General features: G+C 42.1%; 1 protein-coding gene across 1 annotated transcript; it reads left to right on the top strand.

Annotated features, from left to right (window-relative positions):
- The first annotated feature begins 1022 nt into the window (after positions 1-1022).
- Positions 1023-11297, top strand: MRPL23 (mitochondrial ribosomal protein L23). The gene is made up of 3 exons (XM_009891990.1): positions 1023-1104; positions 2951-3024; positions 10950-11297. Exons 1-3 carry the CDS (start codon positions 1023-1025, stop codon positions 11112-11114), a joined length of 321 nt encoding a protein of 106 aa, XP_009890292.1. The 3' UTR covers positions 11115-11297.
- The last annotated feature ends 7073 nt before the right edge of the window (positions 11298-18370 follow it).

Below are 18370 nucleotides of genomic sequence, written 5' to 3' on the forward strand. Positions count from 1 at the left end.
TGGGTCTGGGCCTGGCCTGCCGCAGAAGGGGCCCCGGCGCCGCCCGGGGGGGTGCAGAGGCGACCCCCTGCCGGTTCTGGAGCACCGCCACATCCCCCATGTCCCGCCACACTGCCCTTTGTCGCCTCCTTCTGGGCTGCAGCTTCTCTGGTTGCTCCATCTAAACATGAGGAGGGACCTCTTTATTTTGAGGGTGGCAGAGCGCTGCAACGGGCTGCCCAGAGAGGTTGTGGAGTCTCCCACTCTGGAGACATTCAAAACCCGCCTGGACGCCATCCTGTGCAACCTGCTGTAGGTGACCCTGCTCTGGCAGGGGGGTTGGACTAGATGATCTCCAGAGGTCCCTTCCAACCCTGACCATTCTGTGGTTAGCTGAGGGGTGGGAAGGCGAGGTGCCAGGCAGTGCCCCTGGGGCTGGGGGAAGGGGCTTCTGCATCGGGGATGCTTTTTAGAGGGCTGCGAGAGCACTGATTTAAGCACGGGCTTTGCTTGGCTCCTCTTCCTGAGTGTTAGTAAGGCTCAGCCTTCCCAGGGACAGGCTTAGGAAGAAGAAAGTGTTTATAAAAATAATCCAGGGTAGACAAGGTGATGTCCAGGTATTTGTTAGGACTCTTTCATCCTGACCAATCTGGTTGCACACACGAAAGCCCACAAGCCTGTGGCAGGTCCTGAAAAGATTAGAAAATGCTGTTGAGAATATTGGAAAGGATTCTCAGCTTGGGCAGCGATAAAGCCTACCGACTCTCACTGAGTATAGAATATATCTGGGGTTTTGACTGTTGACATTACAGAGAATAAAATATTTGTCATTGTTACAATTTCTGAATAATGAATTGACTTAGCAGTGTGTGATATATGTTGAGTTTATACTTTTGTGCAGTAAAGCTTCCTTGGTTAAAAGGAGAAGACATGTTTATTCCAGAGTATCAACCAGTCTATAAATACTCTGGCTCTCTTTTATTTTCTTTAAATATTTATACTTTTCCATCTTTCTTTCTCCAAAATGTTTTGCAACGCCTAGAATGACAAAATTGGATATCAAGAATTACCTTGAAAAAATATACAATGTGCCAGTAGCTGCTGTGAGGACCCGGATACAGTATGGTAAGTGCTGTTGAGTAATCCAAAGGGATGAATACAGCATCCCTGTGCAGCCAGAATACACTTTTCCTCACAAAAGGTCCATTAGATTTCAACAAACTTTGAGTCCAGGTGCTTAGCTGGTGATGTCTGTCAGCTTGGTTGTTTATTTGTCCCTTCAAATGAATATGCACCGCTTCATATTTGAATGCTTTGATTAGATTATAACATAAGTTTAGTTTGAAAAAGAAAAATCTGAATTTAAAAAGCCTTATCATCTTGACAGTTATCTAGCTTGTGCTATATGCTTTTGTAGTTGGTACCATTCCTTCTTGAAGACCAGTGAGTGTCTTACTTCAGGAGGAACTTCTTCATGTGTTTTAATAAAATTAGTAATTAAACTTAATTTCAGCCATAGCCTTTTTAAAAAAAAAAGAAGTGAGTTGAGATTACCAGGCATGCACACAGGGGAGGTGTTATGTGTAACAAAAGCCAAAGTTCGTAAAGCAAAGAAAAATATTCTATTAGACCAGTAGGTAATGTCAGAAAAACATCCTGACAAACTTTCAATTTTTCATCACCTGTCATTACTACATTTCTGCTACAGACTTCTATGCTTCCACTCATATTGTTTCTCCCCTTTGCCAATCCTACAAAAAAACCTCAAAACCCAACCCCAAAAAACAACATAAAAACAACCCAAAAGATAAAGCATTGCTAGTTTAAGTTATGCTGAACTCTGACTTGGAGCAGAGGGACCCACCTCTAACTGAAATAAGCTAAATTTATGTAAGGTCACCTTTACATATGAATGCTCCCTTCCCCTGAGCTTCTCTGACTGCGCTTCAGATGCAGCGTGAAGTCAGGAATATAATTTTTATGTTACCTTTTTGATCACCAGGCAGTGCATTAATCAAATGGAGAGTGACTTGTTGGTTAGGACATCTTTGATGGCTGGGTTCTTCTTTCTCCATGCAGTCACTCTAGCAGAGGAATTTATAATGGTAAAAGTAGGGATGATTTTAAAAAAGGGATAGCAGAAAGAGCTGTAATAGTGACAAAATGGAGAATGAAAGAAAAAGCTTCACAATAAGGTTGTAAAACTCAGAATGTAGAAGAAAAAAGAGAAAGATCATCTGTAATATGCTTGTGTGAAAAATAGAATTAATTGAAGTCTTAAATACCAAACACTGTTCCAAACAGCACTGGAAAATATTCATGTTTGTCCTTAAAACCATTTTGTCCCCCACTGCTAATGGAAGTGATAGTAGAATGTATATATTCAGGGGTAAAAGAGGAAAGGCAGTTAGAATGTCTAACAATTTGAGACCCTTTATGTCTGCCTAACATGCAGGGAATAAATTGAACTTCCCACTCAGTTGTGATCAGCATACTTGCAGAAGTTTGAGGTGCTTTGTTTTTTTTGGATGTGGAGTGTAATTTCCTGGTGTATAAACAGTAGATGCAGCTCATTAGCTGGGTAGTAAAAATTGACAAATTTGAAGCTATTTAGTGGTCCTTTCCTCCTTGTCTTTCTGAAGCTGCTGATGTTGGGAGGACAGTTTATTACTCCTGGCCCCTTACTCGGGAGATTTACCTCCTTGATTCTTCGCAAACTTAGTGTGTGACATGAAGGCACAATGGCTGTCAGCAGCCTAAGTCTGGTGATGCCTTGGTAGCCTACTTGTAAACGAGGAGAGTAGTGTACCAATTTCACTGTGTTTTGGAAATTGTGATACCGTGTTGGTACTGAAGAAACAGTATTCCTCTTAACAACAAATCAGAACTAGTGAAGTCCCCCCTTCAGCTTGGCCTTGCTTTGGGAACTTGGAAGTCCTGGGAAGTAAAAGGTGGGACTTAATTTCTGCAGGTGCAAACAACAAGAGGAATCACAAGAATCAGAGAGTGAAGAAGCCAGATTACAAGGTCGCCTATGTACAGCTGGTGAGTTAACATGGATGCTTGTGCAGAAAGAGGAAGGGACTGTTAACCAGCCAAACTAGAAGTAATGTTCAGTGAATTGACCAGTTGGCTGAAGGTTTCTGCCAATTCTCTAATAATGAAATTTTCTTTAATACGTTCCAAAATGTGTAAAGAGATTGAAATTACTTAGTCTAAAAATCAAATTGAAACAAATGGTTAGTTTTCAAGTCCGGTGTTTGTTTAAGGTCTGTATGTAAGTTATGGTCTGATGTCATATGGTGCTGCTTTGCCAGTGAGTTTCATGCTGACCCTATTCTCTGTGTGCTGGAAGGTTCACGACTTGTGTGGTTGATTGCTGAAATGTCCGGTAAGTGAAAGAATGTATTGTAAGTGTAGGGAACTTCTTATTAAAGCTTTTTGGATTTCAGAGAAGACTAAGGCATATTCCTTGGAGAGCTTTTAGTCATGTCCTAACAAGCATGCTTTGTGGCTAAACTGGGTTCTGAAACGTATGTTGGTTGCCCAGTGGAAAAGGAGCTTCATGTTCTTACGAATTTCTTTCAAAACAGGAGCATATTATAGTTTAGACTTCTTTGGGGCTTACCTGTCTCTATGTAAAAAAGAAATGCAGCCAGTGACAGAAAGCCTCTTCACGTACCAAAATTACATTAAAGGAATGCTATTTATGGTTGTAAAACCATAAGCTCAAAATTGCTGTTGGCAACACAGCCTCAGTGTTACTCCATCCTGGGACAAGGATTCAGTGTGGAGGGAGCACTCTTAAAGGCTGCGTAAGACTTCATATGAATTTGGGGTCAAACTAAAGAGGCACAGACAATGGGAAATCAGATGTTTTTTTAATTTTTCAAAGTTTAGATGTACTTAAAAGTTTTTCTCTAAGCCTCTTTGGGAAGGGGAGTGGAAAAACAAGTGAGGAGAGCGTGTTTTTCTAGACAGCCCTTACCCTTCAAAGAACAGTATAGAGTACAATGTTAATAGAAAGTAACAGAGTTGTATTTGGATGAGGAATAACCTTGATTTACTGTACTGAAGTTGAAGGCGACCTCATCTCCGTGAGGATTTTGCATTACAGTGGCTAAAAAACACACTCCTTGTTCAAGGAAAAGTCTGCTTTGGTGGGCAAATTCTTCCTCCTGGGTTGTCTGTGCTAGGTTTTTGTCTGCGAGATATCTGGTATTAACGATTCATTAAGAACACAGCTAAGGAATTGAATGCCAGGAGTGATCTCATGGCTTACAAGTTGCTTTCTCTGAGTGTTGTTCCTTAGTAGGTAATTGCAAGCACTTCCCATTGTCGTGCTCTTTTGTTAGCGACCTCTTTACTTTTAGAGACTTGTTTCCCAAGATTGAAGCAGACATGGATCTTTGGTGAACGATGGTCAGTTCTCAAATTTTACTTCATTGTATTTGATGCAGTCTTGTTTCTTTTGGCTGCTGAGTTGAGAAGGAGGTAGTTTGCAACCCGTAGATACTCGGGGGGGAAAAAGTGGGAAGCAAAATGCTGCTGTTCCATGGAGTAAGTCACTCATTTAAGGCAGTGACTTTGTGCATTTATTTTACATCAGACCTCTGAGCTTAGAGTAGTTGCCATTACCTTAAGGGCAGCTCCATGGTGGTAAGGAGAATTACCCAAACCAGCTTGGTACTAGAGGCAGTTGGACAACAGTAACTCTGGTCATTTCTCCAACCTCTCATTTTGTCTGCTGGGCAAATTAGCCTGTGCGGAGCCCTGTGGTGCTGTGGCTGAGGACTACTCTTGGTACGTGAGACAGCAGGTGTCCCTTACTGTCTTGCCCTACACCGTAGTATCATCATAAGTTGTTAAAGAATGCCATGTTTTCTGTCTGAGCCATGAATGGGGTCTGGGGACCACCTTTTGCTGTTGTATTTCGTCCCAAGTGAGGGAATCCTGACTGGTTTCTTAACTCCTGTCAGTGAAGCTTGGTTCTGTGCATTTTCCTCTCACCTCATTCCTGGTCTCTTTGCTGTCTTTTTTTTTCTATTGTTGTTGGTGTCTGTTATTTCCTTTAATATTGAGGTTTGTCTGTCCTTTTTTTTTTTTTCTTTCTCTTTTTTCCTTTTGTTCTTTGCTTTTCATCGCTTGCCCTGGTGTCTCAGACAATAAGCTCCCAGTTCCGTGTTCACACCAGCTTTAAACAGTGGGTGAGGCCAGAAACCCCGTGTCATTTCTGAAACTGAAGGTCTTCCCTTCATTCCCATTCATGGAGCAATTCAGGCCGTAACAGGCCCCATGCAGTCCATTGTTAATATCTGCCTAATTTAGGAAAGCCTTTGGTAACCACTGTAAAATCCTTATTTTCATGAGAATTAATTTGCATCTGCCGCGAGTCAGAGTAGCTGGGCTTTCCCACCATTTTTACCAGCTGTGTTTTCTCTCATTAATCCAGTTTCAAGTTAAAACTGCTTATGACTGGAAAAATAAGGATGTTTTTGGAAGGTCTTGGGTTGATCTTTCTATTGTCCACTAGGTGGAAGTATTGCTCTTCCTAGCGTGGTTTGGGAGCGGCTGTGGTGGTTTACCTGAATGAAATTGAGTATATTCTCAGGACCAGCTATGCTTCCCTGCTTCATAAAACATCACCTTATGTGTCCCAGCGCAATATACATAGCTATTAACTTACTGCAAGTGTCTGAAAGGTGGAAGGTGTATGAAGTCATAGTCAACATACCCTTAGGTGTCAGATTAGTGCCACAGCTGTTCCACATGTAAGAATTGTTGTCCTTTCTTTTCCAAATACTATTTCTTGGAGATTCAGAGCTGTTTACTTTATTCTCAGGCTGTAACTGGACAAATACATGATCTGTCCAAGCATAATATTTTCACACTAAAAAAATACCTCAAATCATAGAAGGCTGTGGATCAACAATATCTTGCCGTTCCACAGCCTGCCTGCGTTTTTTTCCCCTTTTGGAATGCAGTGAGAAAGGTTTAAGTTAGGGACTTCCAGCCCTGGGTATCAAATACTACTTTTTTTTTTTTACACTGTTTTATTTTTTTAAATTAAAAACAAAGCTATGTATCTTTGTGGAGTATATAAAATGAATGTAATACAGCAGTCTTTCTCCTCACTCCAATACAGTTATAATTATTCTAATGTTATTAAAAAAAAAAAAAGCCAGTGGGAAACTTTACAGTTGCATCAACATCAGGGAAATTAAAACAACCAACAACATCCCCTCCTCCTCCTTCAGTGTTCTCACTCATTTAGCTCAACAGGTGTTAGCACCCGTGGGAGCACAACTGTAGACAAGCCTCTGGAATTCAGACCTATTTTTAATTAAACCTGTTTTGAGAAATCTAATGGAGATGGCTGTAAAAAGGAGTCTGACCTTGTCAACATTAGGACTAACACCTATTTAGCTACATGAATGATGGCACCAGTGGGAACATTTTTGCAAATGTTTTCTCCTCAAACCCTGTTTAAAGTGTCCGGTACAGTCATAGTAATTAACCGATTTACACATCAGATGTGACAGCAGTTTTCTTTTGACATGTAGTGAATTCAGAGGAAACTTGGATGCTCCATACACTGTGTCATTGCTGTGTGGATTTTTGAAGTTGCTTTCCATGCTGTTTTGCCATACGTTTTAACATCAGATGTTAGCACTGCAATAGTAGGAGAATTGTTCAAATGCACTGGATTATTAAACTTAGCTGCATTTGCTGCTACTGCTGGACCGAATCCCGTGCTGTTGCGAGTCCAACATTTTTTTAGTTAACGATACTATAAACATCACTTTTCTCCTAATTCTGAAGGACAGTAGTAAGTGCTTCAATTATCTAAATAATCAGAAGATCTCACAGTTGTTTACATGATCAGTGTTTGCTGCGTCATTCCTACATAATGATATCTGTGCTGACCTTCCATTCCTAAACTTTTCAAGGGACGAAAAGGTCACAGAAGTATAAGTGAGTTTGTGCTGGATAATCCTTCCAGCAATTTTCTGTCATGAGGCTCAGCAGTGGAAAGGCTAACACTTGACTTCATAGGCCTAATTATGGTCACTTAACCTCTCATTAAAATGAATGGAGGCAATTTGTACCACTCGATGTGATAACTCCTTCTACAGACTCAGAAAACAAGGTGTGTTTTCAGCCTTTCTAATGAAAAAAGCTTGAAATCTAAGGGGAAAATGCATGTTTGATGCTTAGGTCACTTTTTATCTTGAAGGATGTTAGCATTTAACAAATGAATCCTGGTAAGACCTTGTATATAAATCAGTTGTACATTTGGGTAATGCTGGAGCAAGGATTGGAGTTGCTCAGGAATAGAAGTTTAATGGCTCCCATTTCTGTAATCTAAACACTGGACCACACATCTCACTTGTACATAATTTGTAGAAAAAAGGGAGGTCTCTGGGAAGACCCTAAATTGAGAATAGCAATGTGTAAAATTATCGCATTGCCTTTATTTTTAGGTGTTTTAATATGACCTCTCTGACTTGCTTTGTTTGTTTGTTTTCTTCTTCTTTTTTTTTTTTTTTTTTTTTTAACATTATAAGGGCTCACTTTTATCTAAGAGCATGTGGTGGTAGAGCTTATCTTGACAAACTCCTGAGTATCAGTGTATCACCTCACATTGGTGAAAAAGTTCTTCTGCTGGCAGTGCAGCATCCAGGTCCAAGATAAACTAAATTATCTGAGCAAAATTATTTTGTTTTGCTAATGTCTGTCTTTTTTATGGGATTTTCATTTAGGACGGCTGTGTCAGGTAGGAAGGTGTTCTTTTCTCCGTCTTTCTCTGTGCTTCTAACTAAGGTAATTATGCTGGCAAAAGTTCTAAAGGAGGACCAAGCCCTAGGCATTTTAGAGCCCATTTCAGTTTATGTGAATTTCAATAATTCAGTAATTAAAAGGATGACCTTGGTTAAAAGGCTCGCAAAAGGTAAAACAGTGAACAAATGCAAGGTTTAAGAGTAAGTAAAAAATTTGCTTTCTGGTTGAATATACCAGCATTTCATGTGTTAGCAGTTTCCAAACCAGATGAAACCCTGTTGAACTTGGTAGAAATTTAGTTGTTTACTTTGTGTCGGTTAGGATTTCATTCTGAGGGTGCATGTATCATATGGTTGTCAAATGGTTGCTGTATAGAAGGGAAAGCTTTTACAAAGAAAAAGTGCAAGAAGAAGCAGCACTGCATAAAGGAGTGACGATCCCTCCATTCCTTTGGTAGGCATTTTTTTGAGAAGGTGGCATATGAGCTAGAACCTCAGTAGCCTCTGGCATTGTGTGAAAGATGCACTGAATGTAAATATGCCTGGACAGCCTCACAATCCTTTATGTAAGTTGATGCTTTTTGGTATTTTTGAAATTTTGAAATACCCAAGATACAGGCTTCTTCTGAAAACTAGCTACTGAGCATGCACAACAGCTATTTTTCATACAGCTTTCATCACTTCAGAGTCTTACAGTGCAGTATTACTGCATAGTATTGTTACTTAAGATTTATCAACCTTCAGTTCTCAGGGTGTAATGTCTTGGCTGTTTCAAATCGTGTCTGGCTGCCAGCCAAAATTGGAATTTCTTCACAAAACAAGAGCTGGAAAGAGCCAACTTGTCTGTGCTGATTTTGATTTATTAAAAGACTCCAGATACAGATTGACATTTTCAGCTCAATATTTGACTTTCACCAGCCTTGAAATGGGAACTGTGAGCACTTTGATAAACAGCTGAAAGGTTTGTCTGGTTTCACTACAGCCTCTGTGCATATCTTTTTTTGTTTTTTTTTTTTCTCCCCTCTTTTTAAAATAATAACTGTTTTGCAATGCTTCGTGAATTACCAGGGTTGTTGTTAGTAGGCTTTAGGGACAGCTTTCCTTCATTCTCCAATAAGGGAAGTGCATTGGTGCTGGAAGCATACCAGAATGGAAGTGCTGCATAACAAGAACAGTCCCGTACTACAGTGTTACCAATATAAATAGTTCTCGAATTTTCAGTGTAGGTGGTAGGCCTACCATGTTAGCCTGAATTGTTTTCTGACTTGTTTAACTAAAATGGCTTCCTCTCCAATGCAGATGAGTCCTTAGAATCGGCCCTGTTGGTTCTATAGGTGCCACGGGGCTGAGTGACTGGCCCGCAGTGCAGTTAAAACACAGTAATTTTTTTGTAATATAAACAAATTCTTTTCCAAATGCTTCAGCATGCTAAAATCTTGCGCAGCACTTGGCCTCTAGGGTGCTTGCTGCTGATCCTACTACAGGAAGAGTTTGAGTAGGCTACAGCTTTGGGATTGCTCAAGGACATTGATAAGGCCAGTTTCTGTGCCTTGAAGTGGAACTATGCTTTAATTGTCATAGGACAGCTATTATAAGCATACCTGTTGGTAATTTAAAGGTACAAAAGAGTTGAAACCCCAGAGTGTACACCGTGGAAAGGAAAACCTTGATTTGTTCCAGTTGATCTTATCCAGGCTAGAATCGAGGACAGAGCAATGTACACAGCAGCTCCCTTGTTGTTTTTGTAGTATGGTCAGACTCTTAGGAAACCCCCAAGAAGTATGCACTACAAAAACAACCGGCGTATTGCTTAGTATGAGTTGATATTTCCTAGATTCTAGTCTGGATAAGCTCAAGTGGGATAAGTCAGGGTTGTTTTTTTTTTTCCAAAGTGTATGCTTGAGGTTTAAATTTTTTCACACCTGTAAATTACCAGGTTGGGTATATATGGCTAAATGAAACATAGCACACATTCAGCTGGGTCAGGGGCATGGTGACGGGTTTTTTTTTTTTTTATTTAGTTACATCACATTTCTGATCCCAAAATGTAGTATAGGTAGCTGTGTTGTGGAAGGCTCCTTTCATGTCGTTTGTGGAACCATTTAATAACTGGGCCTCTTGTTTGATTATATTTCTTGCACAAATGTAAAGAATGACTAATATGAAAAAAACCCTGTTTTCATCTGAAGCAATTAAATGCTGTTGTTGAGATTTCTGTATGTGGTATTCTGCTAAAGAAGTTAATGTACGGTAAGATTCTGAAGTATTTTGGAGAGTAATTTTGGAGTTAGGAGCTATCAGTTATGAGTTTTATTATGCAAAGTCCCATACTGAAAGGAAGGGCTGATATTGTTGAGTTTAATGAAGTTGTGCTCAGTGCAAACACCACTAAAAAGTAAGTAGATAATGTTAATGGGATAGAACATTTCCACAGAATAATGGTTTCCTGCTGTTAGATAAAAACCAGAGACCAAGCAAATACTTATTTTCCAAGTGGGAGACATAGATCTAATGATGATGTTTCACTAAAATGACTTGTCTGTTAGGCAGAATGACTGATGCAGATGTAATCACTTTAATCTCATCAGTGATATATTAGACAGATTGTTCCCACTGTAATTGTTTTACACTATAGTCTTTATTCCTGTTGATAACAGACCTCTAATATCTGTTATTCCATATTCCCACATTATTACACCCTACCATAACAGCTGCTAGGACTGTTCTCTCTTATCCTTAGCTGAGATCTAAACAACTATAACCACTACCCATATCCTCATTGTTAACGTAATGAATGCCTGCTCCACCATGTATTTCCCCGATGGTGTTACTTTAACAAAATCACTTATTTTGCTCTTCTTGCTTTTACTGTATGACTTGTACAACATCTCTGAGCTGGTTCAAAGTCTTTGAAGAGGTGTCCATCTCCTGACCACCGATCTGTAAAAAAAAAAAAAAAAGTCAGTGTCTTAATTAGCACATAAAAGAGGAGAGGCTGAAAGCTAGCTTTTTGCAGGGGGGAGGGATATATGTGTATCTTGGGGAGAGGGGTGGAAGGAGATCTTGGGAGGTAAGAGGTAGCATTTTGCACTAGCTGAAACTCCAGGGTGGTCTTTCGTTGTAAGTCTATGCATCGTAGCTACTGCAGAAAGGCTGGAATGTCTCTCTGACTATTTGTTTTCTCTTTAGGGCCAAGGACAAACCTTTCAGTTTCCCAACCTATTTCCAGAGAAAGAACAAGACACAGAAACTCGCTCTTTTGATGACTTCAAGAATAAATATATGGAGAGAGAGAAGCAGAAGGAGAAAGGTGACCTCAGACGAGGTGGAGTCCCCGATTGGTTTGGACTTTGATGCAACGAGCCAGCTGCCTTTCTTTAGGCTCAGAGGGATTTTGATCAGCAGAACTTGCGCTCTTCCCGTCTTGTAATGACTGAGTGTTTATTCTTGAGCAGCCCTTGCTAGGTGTCTTTTTTCCTGGCTGCTTGTGCACAACTACAACAAAATGGCCCTACAGAAATAAAAAGGTAAAATAAATCTGACTGCATCAGGTCTTTCCTGTGAACTTGTGGACTATTTCTGAAATGTGGAATTGCTTCTTGTTATTTCTGACTATGAGAGTGTCATTGTGCTTACCTTCTTCCTGCTTCTATGGGTTGTTTTGAGTAAAGGTAGGAGGCATTTCATTTCCCAGGATAAGTGTAGTTTGCGTTGAATAGAATGTGTAAAAGTCAAGATAGGTCAGTCGGAGGCAGACATGAAGGTGTAGATAACTAGATTATAGGCTCAGGACATAGGATTCCCTTATTGTCAGTTACAGTGTCCTACTATCCTGTGAACTGCCTTCCTTGCAAAGTGACCCCCCCCTTCCCTGGAGATGTGCCTGTGATCTGATTGCGCTCCTTTGTTAGCAGTTCTGTGGCATTTTGGAGACAGGTTTTGTTGTGACTGGGCACGTGTGCATTTGATCCCCAGAAACATCAAGGAACGCACACACAAAGGTGGCGCACAATCCCTGCTTGCTGTTGTGCAGTGCAGGTAGTTGCCTTCTGTGGCCAGCCTGCCCTAGGAATGTTTACTGGCACGGCTGTGCTAGTATTCCTTCCCCTGCCCGCAGCTACCTTGCAGTGCTGGCGAGAGTCCTATGTGGACACAGTTGTACTGGCATAGAAATGCTTCTGCCAGTGTAGGCTGTTTTGTGCTCAGGACTAATAAAAAGACTCTTTCTACTTTCTCTGGTGCAACTCCCTCTACTTCCAAGTTGCTGATGCCAGGGCAGTGGTAGAACTTTTCTAGGCCTTCATGGCTGCCACGTTCAGGTTTTTCGTTTCTTGGCTCTGCAGCTGTTTCTCCTTGCTTTGATTGAGGGTATTTCCTCTTTTCTTTTATAAAGCAATGTGCTCTGCTGGTGTGTCAGAAACAGCGGGGTAAAAGGAGGGCTAGGAAGGGCTTCACTGCCGATAGAGAAGGATGTGTTTCTGCAGGCCATTGGCTATAACACCAGCATGTGCAGGGTTAAACTCATGGCTAATATTTCCCCGGCTTTTGAATTCTGCCACTTGGAGCAATTGGCTGGGTAGTGAATGAGCCCATGTCTTTCACGCTTCTCCCGGGTGCTCTCCTTTATTGTTCTGTGTCTGAACTTCTTGTTTGGACAGCTAGCAAGATGTTTACAAGGAAACAGCTGCTCCCCAGAGAGGCAATCCAAGTAGGATTTTACGCACCCCCTTCTGTTCGTTAGTCGCCTCTTTCCCCTTGCTACTTCCCTTTTGCACGACAGTCCATCTCCTTCTGTGGTTTGTTGCTTACAACCCCAGTGACTCTCCCATCCCCCCTTTTTCCATTTTCCAAGGGGGGGGATCGTGCATGATGATCTAAGTTCGCTGGTGCTTAAACAGAGAGATGCTCTCAGAGAGGAGGGAGATAAGGGAGGATTTGCTACTCCCAGCCTGCCAGCAGACTTACAATAGTAGATGTGGAAAAATACTGAGATCACTGAAAACAGTTCTTATGTTTGGCATATCGGCAAAGCCAACACTTCGAGTTTTGTAGTGACATGTGAAACTCCAGGTTAAATCAGGAGCTGGCCTGCAGTTTTAAAGTAGGACAGCAGAATTTGTCTAGATGCAAGGGTCTCTCCTCTGCTGTACACAGCCTCCCCTCCTTTTTTTACTATATTTTTTTAAAGCTGCTGTTTCTCAAACTCCCAGCTCAGTGTGGATGGACCTCGTCCATATCAGGGCTGGAGCTTTGTTCCTACAGTATAATATTATGGAGTTGGCTGTTTTTTCTTCACTTTCCTTTGTGGTCATCTCCAATGTAGATAACTCTATCTTCACTGTGGTGAAGATAAAATCAAAAGAATTCATTGAGTGCTGCCATATATCGTCCTAAGTTGTTGGTCAGCCTTGAGCAAGCAAACAGTCAGGTATGAGATACTTCTGGATAAATGAGGCAGTATTCCATGTGTTAAGTGTGACAGCAAGAGAGATATCAGCCATCAGCCTGTTTGCCTTCCTTGTTACAGTCCTCAGGAGAGATTCGAGTCACCGGCTTTTCTACTGGCGTTGAGGGTCCAAGCTGAGAGGAGTTTATTTGTAGTCCCAAATATGCTCTAGGCTGAGTGAGTGTCAAAAGCCCCTGGGTAGGTCTACCATGCTTTGCTACTCTGTGATTTCTCCATGGGTTACTAATTTCTAGCTGATGTTCAAGACAGGTTTCTGTCTGGAGTGGCAAAAAAGGGAGGAAATAGAGATGAGTATACCTGTATCTATATGAAGTTACTGCAACCAAATTCTGGGAGATACTCAATATGCTTGAGAGCAATGTTACCAGCTACCTCTAAAATAGTATTCCTGTGAAAATAAGGTAAGATTAAAAAAACAAAATTCAAAGCCCTTGACCCACTGTTATTTTGCTTTAAATCTCCTGATCGCCATGGAAGTAGGATTAAAAAGATATCAAGTATTTCCCAGTCTCTTGTTGGCCAGGATTTATGAGGAAGTGCCAGTGCTTAATATGATCTGGTGCTTCATAAATCCCATCCCCCAAACTGTACAGGCTAGAAGATAACAGAGATGATACTTGAATATGAAGGCAGAGATTATATCACGTACCAGAGAGAAGTACAGCAAATGAGTGGTGAAACTAGGGCAAGGACTCAGAATTATGTAGTTTTGTTCACTAAACTGCTCCTTCCAGCACATCCTGATGTTTATTTTGGGTGATGCAAGGGATTGGCAGATCCCATGAGGTGACATCTAGTCCTGCTATCAGAGGTGTCGAGCTGTCCTTGGCTATGTCAACAGCCATACCTGTGGGCCAAGGATTTGAATATACGTGTGAATAACTTCTCCAAGGACGAAAGTAATGACTTGGTTGAAGAGGCTGATGTTCGCTGTGGTGCAGGAGAAGCCACGTCCCGCACTTGGCGTGCACAGCTCTGCAGCTGCTGCCTTCTCTGACGTGCAAGGGAGACGTTGAACGCAGTTTCTTTCCCCTCTGAACGTGTGCAACCCCCCAAAGAGAGTGTAACGTGCTAGAACAGTCAGCGGATGCGCAACCGACTGCATCAGCCACTCTGCTGGAGAAAGCCACCTGGCTAGGATGAGCTTTGTCCCAACCACACCAGTACGCTTCTGAGGGAACACGCAATTGCTTTTCTGTTTGCTTGTATTTATTATTTCTTAAAACAAGACAGCGTAGAATTGCAGAAACAGTGAACTGACTATGTACAGTGGCTTTCCTAATATTACAGCTTTGAAATGCATTTTGTGCTCTTGAGTCCTGCTCAGTTGGGTACTAGGAACGGGTTCCCTGTTGGTTGAAGCAGATCACAGAAGAATGCATGGCTGTTTGCAGGTAACAATTACTGTGTCTTGTAACCGCTTGTCACCTGAGCCTTGCTACGTGACCCCAGAGAGTTCAAATATTTGTCTTCACAGTTACCTTGAAGTAGGAAGGCATATAGTGCAGCTCAGCTGGTAAGTGGTTAGACACAAAGCAGTAGTAGCTTCATTTTCGGTGTGTAACCCACACCACACCGTCAAAGATTAAGTACTGCCTGCAGATGAGTGGCCAGTTTTACGGTCCTGCGCATCATTCTCTGTCAGTCTACTGGTGGTTAAGGGGAGAAAAAAGGCTAAATAAAATCAGTTATAGGAAAAAAGTACGTACAACCTTGTGGTGGATTCCAGAAAAGGCATATTCTAATCTACTTAGCAAATATTCCTGCTCTGTGTGAAGGAAAGCCAGTAGGAAAATTTTGGTTACTTTACCCAAGGCCATCTTGCTGTGGGAAGCGTCTTCATGGCTGGGGAGTTCCCGATCCATCCAGGTTATCCCAATTATATCAAAGTTGGTTTATTTTTTCAGGAAAATTATTTTACTTATTTGAATTTTCAGGTTGTAGGACAGACTATTGCTTCTTCATCTCTGGTGTGTTTGTGGAACGGCTTGCAGGGAGCGGTAAGGGTTGGATAGAGGATGTCTGCTTAGTGTGTGAAACAGGGCAAGGTACACAAAGCAAGCACTATTTTTGCTAGGAGGATTGAAAGCTGTAAAACCGTTATCTTGACAATGCTGCCTTCTCCTGAAGTAGAGTTCAAGGACTTCTCAGAGCCCAATTTAAAACAGTTGTCTGAGAATGGCTTTCCAGGGTGGGTTATATGCCAGGGCTCGTAGGTACCACAGCTAAAAAGGAACATTGTGATAATCCCTTTTGACCTCCTGAATAACACAGACCATAAAATTTCATGCCGTAATTTCTGTGCGTAGTCCAGAAGCTTGCGGTTGAATGTTACCTGGAATGGATTTCAAGGCTTGAACTTGACAAGCGTTGCAGAATGAAGTGAGTTTCCTTGAACAAGCTGGGCCCAAACAGCATGAAAGTCAGCAAGGCGTTGTCATCTGTCCTGTGAATTTCTTAAAGTGGTTGTGGTGGGGAAAACTGAGCATTGCTGTTTAGGAGTCATGTGTTTGTAGAGAAGAGAGGTATTTTTTTATAAATATTATTTTCTTTACATGCAAAAGGTTTTAGACTAGCTAAGATGACATCCTGGCTGAGCCATTTCTTTTAGAGTGACTTACAGCTGTTTAGACAGAATTTAGAATGTTGTGTATAGTACGGCTTATCAAAGTGTGCGCTGCTGTTGTGGACACACCCAGTGTGCAGAATTCAGGAGATATCCCACAGTCACTTATTCTGTGGCCTGAGAACACAGTAACTAGGGCCCTGGTGCCAAACTAATCGTTTTTAATTACAAACCAGGACTATTTATCAGTCTCTTAACCTTTCCTACCTTCAGCTGTTAGTATGTATTGCAAATGAAAAGTGATTGGTTTTTTGGAGCAATTGTGCAGTGCAGAATTAGGCACTGCATTTTCTTCCGTGGTGCCTGGGACTTTAGAGAGCATCTTGAGGCCACACGCAATATTCTAGGTAGGTAGGTCTTGCTTGGGATCTGGCCTTCAGTTAGCGCTATCTATGTTTCCTTTTCCAAAGTTCTTGGTTTAGGAGTCAGACCAATGCCAGTGATTCAAGGCTTGGAAAACTTCCTTTCCTAAAAAAAGGCTCGGGGAACTTCCTCTGTTGAATCAGTGTGGTTTAGAAGTATTTTGACTGTTGTCTGTCTGTATATACCTGGAAAAGAAAAATTTCTCAGAGGAAGAGCATATTTTAGCCTAGCCAAGCAAGTGAAATGAGCCGACTGGAAAGGGAATGGCTGTGGGGTGGGCAGGTGACATCCTTGTAAGTGCAGGGAGAGGCCAGGGAGTTCTTCTGGGTCGTGTGGCGCATTTTCTGGGAGCCTGTGCTGAAAACGTAGAGCTGGCGAAGGCCTCTTTGGTCATACAGTCCATCTCCTCAAAGGAAGAGAGCCTGCTGCAGATCGAGCCGTGCCAGTGCTTGCACACATGGCAGACCCAGTGTGTGGTGTGTCACAACAGCTGTCAAAGACTGGTCGTCATACCCAGAGTCTCTAAACATCCTGTTTATCCTTGCAAGGAGGAACACTTGATTGAAAGATAAATATAAAAAAAAAAAAAAAAAACCAACCCAAAACTGGTGCTAGGAACAACATTTGCCCTTGGGCTAACAAACCTGAAAACAAAAGAAAATAAACATAGGATGGAGGCAACACAGATTTCCACACAAGGCCAGATTCTAAAAGGGATTTAGGAGCTTAGCTTGTTTTGGCATGCTTGAAAAAGAAATAGCCGTCTGGGTGCCAGGATTCTTAGGGCTTCGTATGTGCGCGCCTGCGTCAGGGGAAGAGCATGGGGAAAGATGGGGTGTCTGTGGTGATGTGAGGGGGGAATGGAGGACGTTGGAGCTGCCAGAAAGCTTTGTGCAGGGTCACCCTTGGGGCATGGCTTGCACATTTTAATTTTTTTTTTGAAAAATTAAACATGCTGAAAAAAAATCTCCAAGTTGGCAGCGAGATTTTTTTTTTTTTCTTTTTTCCTTCCCCCTCTGTTTGTTGTTCATTTGTCGCTGCACGGGAGGTCTGTTTACTTTGCTCAAGAGAATGAGGGACCCAAGAGACGCTGCTCTGCATGCAAAGCTTTTATGGAAGGGGCTAGGGGAAGAGAACGGGAGGAACTTCCAAGCCTTTTGAAACAAAGCTGAAAGAATTTGTGGGCTGTTTCTTTTGCGTCTTTGCCCAATGCATGTTAGGCCTGATGTTGCTACTGCTTGTGCAGACATAGCTGGGCCATGGACTTCAAAGATGGGTCCTGCTGTTAGGGGCTGATCATGGCAAATCTCTGCAGGGTAAGCGTGAGGAGGCCTGAGAAGCCAAAAGACTTGATGTTTAAGCTCTGAATAGCTGTCTAACACCTCAGCGCCTGCCACTCTGCTCATGGGATCTCTCCTGGTAGGTTGCTTTCAAACCAGAGGTGGTGCTACACTCTCCCACTACGTCCCTGTTAAACCTCCTGAATGAACTGGCCCTGAAGTTTGGGGTGAATTCATCCATGCCATTAAGATACTCTCATGGATGAGCCAATGCAGCCCTTCATTCCAGGGATTTAGTGTTTTAAAGGGGACTTTTCCAGAGCTGTGTGGCAGCCTGCTGCTGCTGATCTTTGTTCCTTTAGATGACTCAGTCAACTTCTGAATGCTTCAGTTTCCCCAGCTGGGCTTAATAGTGATTGCAACGCAACTGGAGATCCGGCAGAAGGAGGGGAAGTGGAGATCTGCATTACTTTTGCTTGCTGGCATCTCAGTGGATGAGACAGCTTTATCCAGGCGGATCTTCCTCATATCTTACGATGCTGAAGCAACTAGAAAAGGACAGTGGGGAGAAAACTAAGGGTGCTGCATGGGGGTGTGTGAATGTCTTTAGATTAACAGATGGGCACATCCCTGGGGATACTTCTTTCATGTTCATTCATAGGTTCTGGGCAGTGAGAGCGGTGGCATGTAGCAGGCAGCTTACTGCAGTGTGAGGAAGGTCAAGGGCATGGCTGATGAAAGCAATGGGTAATACAGGTGGAGCAGACTTTAGAGCGACACGATGTTCTGCCGTTTGGAGTTTTCTTATCCTTTTTGACTTGTGAGAGAGGACAGGAACTGATGGGTCTGCCTATAGCCTCAGTCTTGTGTTCAA

The sequence above is a fragment of the Charadrius vociferus genome, unplaced genomic scaffold (genome assembly GCF_000708025.1).
Source record: "Charadrius vociferus isolate BGI_N301 unplaced genomic scaffold, ASM70802v2 scaffold179, whole genome shotgun sequence".
Taxonomy (NCBI): domain Eukaryota; kingdom Metazoa; phylum Chordata; class Aves; order Charadriiformes; family Charadriidae; genus Charadrius; species Charadrius vociferus.